This window comes from Achroia grisella, unplaced genomic scaffold (genome assembly GCF_030625045.1).
Source record: "Achroia grisella isolate CSIRO2021 unplaced genomic scaffold, CSIRO_AGI_Agris_v1 utg1571, whole genome shotgun sequence".
NCBI classification, from domain to species: Eukaryota; Metazoa; Arthropoda; class Insecta; order Lepidoptera; family Pyralidae; genus Achroia; species Achroia grisella.
In genome coordinates this window covers 136,723-148,331 of record NW_026712654.1, presented here as the reverse complement: position 1 = coordinate 148,331, position 11,609 = coordinate 136,723, and the positions used below count along the sequence as shown (strand labels likewise).

General features: G+C 37.9%; 1 protein-coding gene and 1 pseudogene across 1 annotated transcript; one reads left to right on the top strand and one right to left on the bottom strand.

Moving 5' to 3' along the window:
* Positions 1-1,380: 1,380 nt before the first annotated feature.
* Positions 1,381-3,181, bottom strand: LOC131841063 (uncharacterized). Its single transcript, XM_059189295.1, has 2 exons — positions 3,120-3,181; positions 1,381-2,308 (listed from the first exon to the last, which is right to left on the bottom strand). The coding sequence occupies exons 1-2, from the start codon at positions 3,179-3,181 to the stop codon at positions 1,720-1,722; spliced, it is 651 nt and encodes a 216-aa protein (XP_059045278.1). The 3' UTR covers positions 1,381-1,719.
* A 65-nt stretch (positions 3,182-3,246) lies between these two features.
* On the top strand, positions 3,247-4,734 carry LOC131841062 (uncharacterized; annotated as a pseudogene).
* Positions 4,735-11,609: the final 6,875 nt, after the last annotated feature.

Below are 11,609 nucleotides of genomic sequence, written 5' to 3'. Positions count from 1 at the left end.
TTTGTTTTATGTGTTTCCAGAGCAATTTTGTATTCTTATTATTGCGATTTACATAGTTATTAAAGTATGCCTGTTTTTCTCTAAAAAGAGCCTCATTAGTCATATGTTTTAGTTCTTTATATGTAGACTTATGTTCCTCACTACCCGTTTTGCGTGCCTTTATGTATGCTTCGTCTCGACACTTCATCATTTTTTTTATGCAATATGTAATCCATGGATATTTATGTAGTTTGATGAACAACTGCTTTAAAGGAGCATGAGTGTCAAATAAATAAATCAAGTTATGATTAAATACAGCCACCATGTCGTTGACATCATGCAAAGTTCCTATGTGATCCCAACGAATGATATTTAGGTCTCTGTTAAATTGGTCTATATTAATATTTGCTAGCGAACGCATGGTTTTATTTATTGGGGAAAATTTAGGTTTAAAAAAATTTAATTGGCACGTAATTAATGCATGGTGTCCTAGGTCGTGTATGTGACTGACATTTACCGTGACTTCCCTCATGTCTGTACATATTAGGTCAATAAGCGTCTCACTGTGTGACGTGAAATGTGTGGGTTTGTCAACACGTTGGGTTAATCCGAAACATGTTAGAAAACTATTCAACTTTCTCGTATCACAAGACGATGAATCGAGTAAGTTTATATTAAAATCTCCCATAAGTATAATGTCACTGCACCATGTAACTGAACTAATCGTTTCAGCTAGGCCATCTAAAAAAGTATCAGTATTGAGCCAAGGGGGTCTGTATGCCGTACCTATAACTAGCCTTCTTCCATTTATTGATAAGGATAGCCACATCTGTTCTACGCCCGTGGAAGTGGGGTGGGGTACATATCTAACCGACACACCGTGCTTAATGTAGAAACCCACGCCACCACCGCGCGTACGTACTTCTGGCGGCCGAGGCATGTGACGCAGTCGGTAGCCGGGTACAGACGGGGCACGTCCCTCCTCCCCCTCTCTCAACCAGGTTTCATTTATCGCCATGATGTCAACATCATGACGTTCCATGGCCACTAAGAATTCGTCGTGGTGTGTACCCAGAGAACCCGCATTCCATAAACCTAACTTCATTTTACATTTTTTATTGAAAAGAAATAATATAACAATAATTGATCAAAATTAAAATATTCATATTAGAATTTAATTTATAATAATTATGTCGGATTTGAAATATATAAAGCGTGAGAAATAACGAATATCTATTACAGTATGGACATGCGTTGTAGTAACAAAGCAATAAAAATGATAAGCATCTATTTATGTGATTGTTTATTTGTGTGGCACAAGTACTCGCCCGACTACCTGTCCTGGCTGCGGCGGCGGGGCGACCGGCACTCGTACTTAAGTCCAGTTTGCTTCGAACCGTACTGACGTTTACGGTAATTTTTATATTAATAAAGTCTTTTGTGTGAATTAGTATATAACTATTACATATAGCAGAATTAATTTGTGAGTGGAATATAAGAAAAAGTGCGTATATATAGTATGTGATTGGATGCAAAATAATTAAGTTGTAAATATAAGTGGATATACTGCAACGTGCAGTGTTATTAAATGTATTATGCAATTTAAACGTGCTTGCTTGACATTGTACAGGCGTTGCGGTATGACGATACCCCACAGTAGATAGATCAAAAAGACAATTTATAAAAACACAGTTCAGAATATACAGTGAAAAAACATTAAACATATTAAAACAATGTAATTTATTTTTGATCGGTGTTATCGGAACTAACAGTATTGCTACCAAAAACCTTATCAAGGTCTGCTTCCACCCGGATTCTGTGAGCTGAAGTACCATGCCCTCGACGAGTGAATATTCGACCATCCCTGGTCCATGTAAACCGCCACCCCAGACGGCGGGCTGCCTCCCGGGCTAAGTAGAATAAGCGACGGTTGGTTCTCGTGAGACGTTCATTTATGTGAAGGCGTTGTGGATTCGATCGAAGCCCCATGCCTTCCGTGGTGATGGTGCGACGTACACGGGCTGCTCGAAGAATTTTATCTCGTGTTGCCCGGTGGGCCAGCCGTACAACTACAGGGCGCGGACGCGGTTGCTGACCATCCACCATACCGTAAAGACGGCCAAATCGAGCACAACTGACGATGTCCCGCTCATCAAGCGCCACCCCTATGGTGTTAACGCAGGTAAGCACAAGATGATCAACACTTTCCCCGTTTTCCTCAGGAATACCGACGATCTCAACATCGTTTGAGAGGAGTTCTTGATCTCGATCATTTATCTCTAGCCTGAGACCCTCTATCGTTGATTCGAGGGCCTTGTTTGAGTCCTGGCTAGCAACGTTACGTCCCTCGGTGGTTACGCCATTTATAACATTTTTATTGTTAACAATTATATATATTGTTATTTCGCTGGTCTGTTGTATTTGCAGTCAAGGTTTGTATATTTGTAATTTAGCGGGTAAGTATGTACCTGTAAAGTGGCGCCTCTGTCGCGTCACTGCGAGTGCAATTGTGCATCTATTCACTTCGAAAACTCTCTGATTTGTACAATCAACCGCCGTGCACGCTGCTAAAAGTTAATCTCGAATTTGGACAATATTTTTGTGTTTTGTGCTTATATCATTGTGATCTGTGCGACAGCCGTTTAGAGGTGGTCTCCAGGAGTACGAGCCCAATATATTGCAGGTAACAAGCCTTGAATGTTTTAATCAGTCAGCGAATTAACATCATATTTCTGAACCAGCGACCGCGCCCTACCGCATGGTGGTGAAACCTTATTTGCTATATTTTTCCGCAATTTCCCACCATAATATTTGGTCCTTCGAGCCGGATTGTAATTCGTAATTAATTATATAAAATTCTAATTACGAAATTGGTGTACGTTGACAGTTCCGCACAGTTGAAATTGAACCTTATTGTTATATGAATAGGGCTAAATTCGATCGTATTCATTTGCTTGTTCCGTAACTCGAAATACAAAAGTGCATAGGTATCTTATATTAACTACGCATTATAGTAATTTCATATTATATTTCGTTCTTCATTCTTCAGATATACAATTATATTAACCAGGTAGTCCTTTTATCCTACATGGCAACTCGCACGATTTTTAGAGGTACAATCGATAAAGTTATCGATATACCCCCTTTTATTTTTATTTTTATTCTTTTGTCTATCCCTGCATATTTCTCGTTTTCTGTTCATTTCTTTTTTCGTGCGTGGCAACGAAAGCACCTATTCTTAAGTATCTCGGTAAAATAAAAATAATCATGCCGAAAAGGTGTGCTCAAGAGAAGATCGAACATTACAATCGAAAAATCAGAAAATTAGAAGAAAAACAAAAGCGGAAGAGAATTCGGAGAAACGTAATTTCGACAGACTCAGACGAAATCTCAGGTTAGTAAAAGTTCAAATTACTATAGTGTACAAGTCTTAAGTACATTGTACATACATTGAAGTACTTTAATAGCTAACCTGCAGTACTTCAATACTATGTGTAAAATGGGCCTGGAGGTTGACTGCGGGTCATCACGACGGTACCTTACACAAGATTATTATTTCAATAATCGTTATTACGAAGGCCCAGAGGTTGACCGTGGGTCATCACACGGGCTAATTAGTAATCATACTAATTTTCGTTAAATACGATGAAATAATAGTTACCTTTTCTTTTCCCGGGAGGTTGATCGTGGATCAACACGATGGTATATGTAATCATGCACCTAGAGGGCGACCGCGGGTCACCACAAAAGGTCATACAAACTTATATGATTAAACAAAATATAATATTAAAGATTTCACAAAAAAAAAAAAAAGTTTATTGTAGTAATAGCCTATTACAAAAATATTTATATTCGCTATATTACACGTACACTAAGCTACCTCAGTTGTACACAACTGAACTTATTTTTCTCGTTATTTTTTAGATAACGAGCCACGAGTCAGTAGCGAGGTAGTAATACCGGCTGCTACTCCACCAGAAACAGCCGCAAACCTACCTGAAGCTGAGACATCTAATCAAGATGCTAGTGAGACAGTTCAAGATTCAACCATAGTTCCCGAACTAGATTCCGAAATACTAATCGCCTTAGGCGAAGCAACGGATGACTCACCAAAATATGGTGAAAACATACACGACAATCTAGCTCGACTATGGCAACCTATTCTCAAAAAAGGTTTGAACAAAGAGTCAAAGGATAAATTATTGAAACAATATTTAATCCCGGCTAACTGTACGCTCCTTAAAGCCCCAAAGCTAAATCCAGAGATAGCTGCAGCTGTCTCGGACGCCGTCAGAGGACGGGATAAAAAGAGTAGAAGCAGTTCAGGATCAGCTGGCTTTAGGGTTAACCGCACTAAACAGAGGTCTGTCGATTCTCCTGGACAATGATCAAGATAAACTCCAGGCAATAAAACTTATAAGTGACAGTTGTCGCATTTTGTGCGATCTACACTTCGTTGAAACTCAAGCTAGGACGAAATTCGTGACAGTCGGCTTGGAAAAGTCCTTCCTCAAGGTCATACAGGACGTTGACCGAGACGAAATGCTCTTCGGAAGCAGCCTCCCTGAAAAAATAAAAGCTTCAAAGGCAATAGAAAAACAAGGACTACAGATTAAAAAATCCAGTCCCATAGTTAAAACCCAAACGCCCGCTTCACAACAATCATCTAGTCGTACGGCCTCCCAGGGAAACTGGGTGGCCCCTCCCCGTTATCCATCGAACAGAGGAGGACGAGGGGGGGCAAGAAGGGAGTAATGACCAACCGCCGAGCTCCTGTTTCGAACGCACCAAAAACTTCATTCCAGACGAGACAACGTGCCCCTACGCGTCATTAATTGAGGTACATGCTGGCAGAATACAGCATTTCTATAATTGTTGGCTTAAAGTTACAAAAAATCCCGTAGTATTAAAATGGATACGTAATGGATACCCAATCCCGTTTAATAGGAAAATCAGCCAAAATTGCACCCCCCGTAACATACTAAATTCAAATAAAGAATTTTCAGATATGAGGGTAGCGATCGATAAATTGCTAGAATTGGGGGCCATAACATCTTGTAAACGAACTAAAAATGACTTTACTTCTAGTATTTTCTTAACTCCGAAACCAAACGGAACAAAGAGATTTATCTTAAATCTAAAACCACTCAACGAATTCATTCCAAAAGAACACTTTAAAATGGAAGATCATCGAACAGCAGCAAAATTAATACCTAAAAACGGGTTTTTAGCAACAGTAGATCTCAAAGAGGCGTACCTATTGATACCTATACAGAAAAGTCATCAGAAATATTTGCGTTTTATCTTCGATCAAACATATCAGTTTAAAGTCATGCCGTATGGCCTTTCGGTAGCCCCGAGAGTTTTTACCAAAATTATGAAAGAAATAATTATCTATCTCAGACAGCAAAGGCTTAAATCAGTTATTTACCTTGATGACATTTTATGTATAGGTAACACTCGGGAGGAGTGCCAGGATAATATAAATAAAACATTAAAATTACTTAAATGTTTAGGTTTTGTAATAAATTACGAGAAAAGCTCCTTAAGGCCGCAACAAACTTGCAAGTTTTTAGGTTTTATATTTAACACAGTAGATATGTCTATATCACTGCCCATAGAAAAACGAAATAACATAAGCAATCTAATCGATAGATTCCGTTCTTTACAAAAATGCACCATTAGAGAATTTTCTCAATTAATTGGAGTTCTAGTCTCTGCTTGCCCTGCGCTCAAGTATGGTTGGCTCTACACAAAAATATTAGAAAGACAAAAATATTTAGCGTTAAAACTTCACAACAGTTACGATAAACAAATAAAATTAACAGAATCAATGTTACCAGAATTAGAATGGTGGAGAAAAAATATTATTTCATCCACCAACACATTGAGACCAGACGAAAATTTCGTAATGGAAATTTTCTCTGATGCTTCTAGAACAGGCTGGGGAGCATTCTGTAATGGTGCACGTGTAAACGGCTCTTGGACAGATGAGGAATATTTGTTTCACATTAATTATTTAGAACTCTTAGCTATATTTATGAGCTTGAAGTGCTTTGCTCGCGATATGTCCCACTGTTCTATACTGTTACGCGTAGATAATACAACAGCTATCAGTTATATTAATAGAATGGGCGGCATACAATTCCCACATTTAAACGATCTGGCTAAATCAATTTGGTGTTGGTGCGAGGAACGTAACGTTTGGCTTTTCGCGTCGTATATTAATACAAAGGAGAATACTATAGCAGATGAAGAATCAAGGAAACTAAATTTAGACACGGAGTGGGAGTTATCAGATTGGGCATTCCAAAAAATAGTAATAACTATTGGAAACCCGGAAATAGACCTCTTCGCCTCTCGCACCAACACTAAATGTCAAAAGTATATATCTTGGAAAAGGGATCCAGAGGCTTTTATGGTAGATGCCTTCACTATTAACTGGGACTCATACTTCTTCTATGCTTTTCCACCTTTTTCTCTTATACTCAAATGTTTGAGAAAAATCATTAGAGATTCGGCAACGGGCATTCTGGTTTTTCCCTACTGGCCAGGACAAGCCTGGTTTCCACTTCTACAAGACCTATTAGCATCAGAAATCATTACATTTAAACCTAGTAAGAAGCTTTTACTATCACGTTTCAGACAGCTGCACCCTCTACATCGCAGCCTTACCCTGGGGGCCGCGAAGCTCTGCGGCTCGCCTTTATCAAAAGAAACACACCGTCGGTCGCACTAGACATTATGGTTTCTTCGATTGCGGAAAATACTCTAAAACAATATAGCGTCACATATAAAATATGGTGGCAATTCTGCGCAGCAAAAAACATTGAAACGCTTAACCCTTCAAACAAGGACGTGTTAATCTTTTTAGCAGAACAATATACAGAGGGAGCTTCCTACGGATCGGTAAATTCACATAGATCCGCTCTGTCTTTGTTATTAGAGAATAATATAAGTTCAGACGATCAAATAAAACGTTTATTAAAAGGTATTTACAAACAAAAACCCCCGTTACCAAAATATATCAATACATGGAACCCCCAAGTAGTTTTTAGCCATATCTCTAACTGGTTTCCAAATAAAAATATTACATTGGAGAAACTGTCAAAAAAATTAGTAACCTTACTTGCTCTCTGTACAGCACATAGGGTACAAACAATTTCACTGATCAAAGTTGATAATATTAATAAGAGTCCAGAAGGATTTAAAATAGTAATTACAGACATTATTAAAACATCTGCAGCCGGAAGAGAACCACCCATCTTGTTTCTCCCCTATTTCTTGGAGAATCCAAACATTTGTCCTGCAACAGCATTAGAGGACTATCTAGATATTACCTCGGATTTAAGATCAAACACAATAGAAAATCTTTTACTCACATACAAAAAGCCTCATGGAAAAGCTTCAAGTCAAACCATAAGTAGATGGATTAAACAAACATTATTAGAGTGTGGTGTGGACGTTAGACTGTTTAGTGCGCACAGCACACGACATGCATCTACTTCAACAGCGAACTACGCAGGCATCTCACTGGATGTAATAAGGAAGACAGCCGGCTGGACTAATTCCTCTCAAACATTCGCCAGATTTTACAATAGACCTATTGTAGACGAGGGTCTTTTTGCAAAAACAGTTGCTTTTCAACCATAAGATTAATAAGGTCAATTTATATATTTAATTTATTAGATCAGGATGTGATTACCAATAATTTAATGATAACTCTCAAATTATATTTATTTTCTTTCAAAAATGATAATCGCCTTTGTTATTATTATTAATATAAAAATAAAACTTTTCTAATTATTTCGAGGATTCATCTCTGAACATCTACCTGGTTAATATAATTGTATATCTGAAGAATGAAGAACGAAATATAATATATGATCAAACGAACTTCTGGAGTGAAGTTCGATCAATATTATATGAGTCTTCATTCTTCAGATATATAACACCCCCCATCCCAAATCCCAGAAAAGTTTTATATTTGAGTCTCTAAAATATGAACAGAAAACGAGAAATATGCAGGGATAGACAAAAGAATAAAAATAAAAATAAAAAGGGGGTATATCGATAACTTTATCGATTGTACCTCTAAAAATCGTGCGAGTTGCCATGTAGGATAAAAGGACTACCTGGTTAATATAATTGTATATCTGAAGAATGAAGACTCATATAATATTGATCGAACTTCACTCCAGAAGTTCGTTTGATCATATATTATAAACTACATATACATTAAATTTCTTCATAAGAGATTAAACTTTATAAAAATTAAATCGCACGTAGCGTTGTACGGTTTTTATTTATGTACCTGCATATTTTTTGATAAACTCGTTTGCGTATAGTTCATGTCTCATTATCTCTGCATTTCAAAATAGTCTGGTATATAAGTGTATTCATTGTTTATTGTATTTGCAAAATTAATTGTATTATACTGCACCGCATTACGTTGTATGGGTTGTTTCGTGTTCGATTATAATTATTTCTCACCCCGCATCGACTCGAACCTCCTACTACTGCGTAATTGAATCGCTTATGTACCTACTGAGTTAGTAAATGTATTTAATTTGAAACAATTCAGATATGTATTTGGGCACATAATCATAGTATGTATATATATATAATCATAGCCGTGATTACTTATTGTATTAGTACGCGGTTTGATAAATTGAATTTACTAGATTACATATTTAGGGTTTATCTATCTTTATATCTTCACGCTTAGGCCCATAAGGGGTAGGCAGAGATTATCTAATATATAAATATTTAAATTTGGTTGTTTACCAATATTCGCAGTATAGTCTTATACTTAACCTCATATATAGGTCAAGGTTATACTGATAACTTGCAGGTGTCAGTCCGTGCGAATTTATGCAATATTTTTATAGTTGCATTTCTACCGTACAAATATTAAATGAATATACTTACCGCTATAATTGTATCTAACTATTGTTTATAACAGTTAACTGTTGGTTAGATACGATTAACCGTTTGTTTTTGCATAAATACCTAATAGTAGGTTTATTGTAATTAATTTCTTAATATATTCACGCCTCTTTCTACTTGGGATTGGCAGAGTTTGGGTATAACATTTAGTACTATTGTTTATCTTATTTCCTAATATTGTATATCGATATAGTATATTATTGGAACATGGCTCAGGTTAATAAAATGGATATTAAGAAATCTTAAATTATCTGAAGCAAAACGTGCTCTTCTCTTTAGTCAGGTTCAATCTATATATCAATCGTCATCCAAATTAACGACAGATCGGACTACGGAGATCTTTTTAGTGAGAGCTCGTGAAGTAGACCACATACGATCGGAGTATGTGGATATCATCGATAAAATTAATTTATTGAATTTAGAATTAAATGACGATTACGTTGTAAATTATCAATACGTGAATGCGTTCGATGATATTTACTATCCAATTAAAACGGTTCTTGCGTCTTTAGAGAACATAACTCCACAATCTATCCCGAGCCACGAACCTAAACACGAAATAGATATTCCCCGCGTAATTTTACCCATGTTTGATGGGGAAATTTACAATTTTCCATTTTTTTATGAAACTTTTAAACGTTTAATTCATGAAAATAAAAGATTAACAGATTCTGAACGTATTCACCATTTGATGGGACACTTGTCCGGCCGTGCTAGGAACGTCTGTGCCGGCCTAGTGCCATGCGCTGAGAATTATACGGTCGTATGGAACGCCCTTATTGATAAATATCACGATAAGCGCGCGTTGGCAACGTCGTATTTAAATCAATTATTTTCTATGAAACCTCTTAACGGTCCTTCGGCAGTAAATTTAGAACGAACCATAGATAAATTCGCATCTTTAATTGCTGCATTAAAGCAGCTTAATATAAATGATCTGAGTGATTTTATTTTTGTCCATTTGGGATTAAAATTACTAGATTCTGATACAGCTAAATGTTTCGAAAATTCCATTCGTAGTTCAGAAATACCTGACTATGATGAGTTTGTGAAATTTATCCGCGAGCATGTAAAAATATTACATCGTATCAATAACCGCACTGGTTCCGTCGGCGGGTCCGCCGCGACGGCGCCAGCTGCGAGCGCGCGCGTGCCGCCGCCCGCTGCTGCTGTTCGCGCGCCTCGCGCTTATTTAGCAGCAACTACTGCAGCTCCCGCACCCGTTTGTATGTCTGCGTCCGCGTTACCAGCTTCGTGTAATTTATGCAGGGAACCCTCGCCCTCGCAACTACATCTTTATAAATGCAAGCAATTTCTTGCACTCGCGCCTATTGATAGGTTTAAATTTATAAAAAGTAATCATTGCTGTGGCAACTGTTTAAGTCCACTGCATTCTACGTTGAAATGTAATTCAAAATCTTGTTGTAGTAAGTGCAATATGAAACATCATACATTACTTCATTTTGGTAAGGACCAGTCGCAAGAGTCGCAACTAATCGATTTTACTGCTAATGTAGCATTAGTTGATGAGGACGAAAACCCGTCCTTTGATGACATGTCTGTACCTAACGTCGCCATTTGTAGTTTGTCATCAACTCAAGGAGTCATGTCGCCACGTGCCGTGCGTGCCTCGACAGAAGTGTTGGCTACTGCAAAGGTATATGCCATCGGTCGCGACGGTCGTGACGTCACAATTAGGTGTCTGTTAGACCCTGGTTCCCAAAAACATTATGTTACGGCTAGATGTTGTTCTAAATTAGGTCTCAATGTTAACCGTAGCGCACCTGTCGTTGTTAAAGGCATAGGTGGCGCTTCTCAAGTAATTAAGGGATCTGTAAATATGACTTTCAAATCACGGTTTAACACTAAATTTCAGTTTAATATTCAACCGCTAGTGTTAAATCAAATTACTTGTTCTCTCCCTACATGCCCTGTAGACGCAATTAATTTCGAGAATTTTAGAAATATCCCACTGGCTGATGACTCGTGGGACACACCGGGTGAAATTGATTTATTAATCGGTGTTAATTTGTTCGCAAGGATGTTGTTGTCTGGTAAGGTAGTGAATCCTCCAGGCACGCCCGATGCCCTCGAGACTGTGTTGGGATATATCGTGCTCGGGGAAGCGCCTACGCTTGCGCAATCCCCGCGTTCATTAGCGTTGTGTACCGCTACCGCTTCTTGTCAAATTGAGGCGTTAGTCAGAAAATTTTGGGAAGTTGAGGAGGTAGAATCCAAATCTATTCTAAATGTAGATGATAAACATTGCGAGGAATTTTATACTGCCACGACTACTCGTGATTCAGCAGGCAAATATAAAGTGGCATTTAAATGTAGCCCCGACTTACTTGGTAACTCCTTTGACGTCGCAAAACGCAGATTTTTATATTTAGAGCGAAAATTTTTTGCACAACCCCAATTAAAGCTTTTATATGATGACGTCATACAGGATTATATAAATAAATTGTATTTGTCGCCGGTGCATAGTGCACAGGAGCGAAGTGATCGCTGTTATTACATTCCACACCACGCTGTAGTGCGTGCAGATAAAAGTAGTACGAAGGTGAGACCCGTGCTAGACGCCAGTGCGAAGTCGAATAATGGATTGTCTTTAAACGATGTCCTGCACAGTGGTCCCAACTTACAAAGGGATCTTTTAACTATATTATTAAACTTACGTC

Bases quoted from the DNA above. Each gene is read 5' to 3' on its own strand.
- LOC131841063 (XM_059189295.1), bottom strand. From the start codon at position 3,181: ATGAACAGAAAACGAGAAATATGCAGGGATAGACAAAAGAATAAAAAT. The intron at 2,309-3,119 runs GTATATCGATAA...TAACGTTGCTAG, and splicing joins AAAAATAAAAATAAAAGGGG to CCAGGACTCAAACAAGGCCC.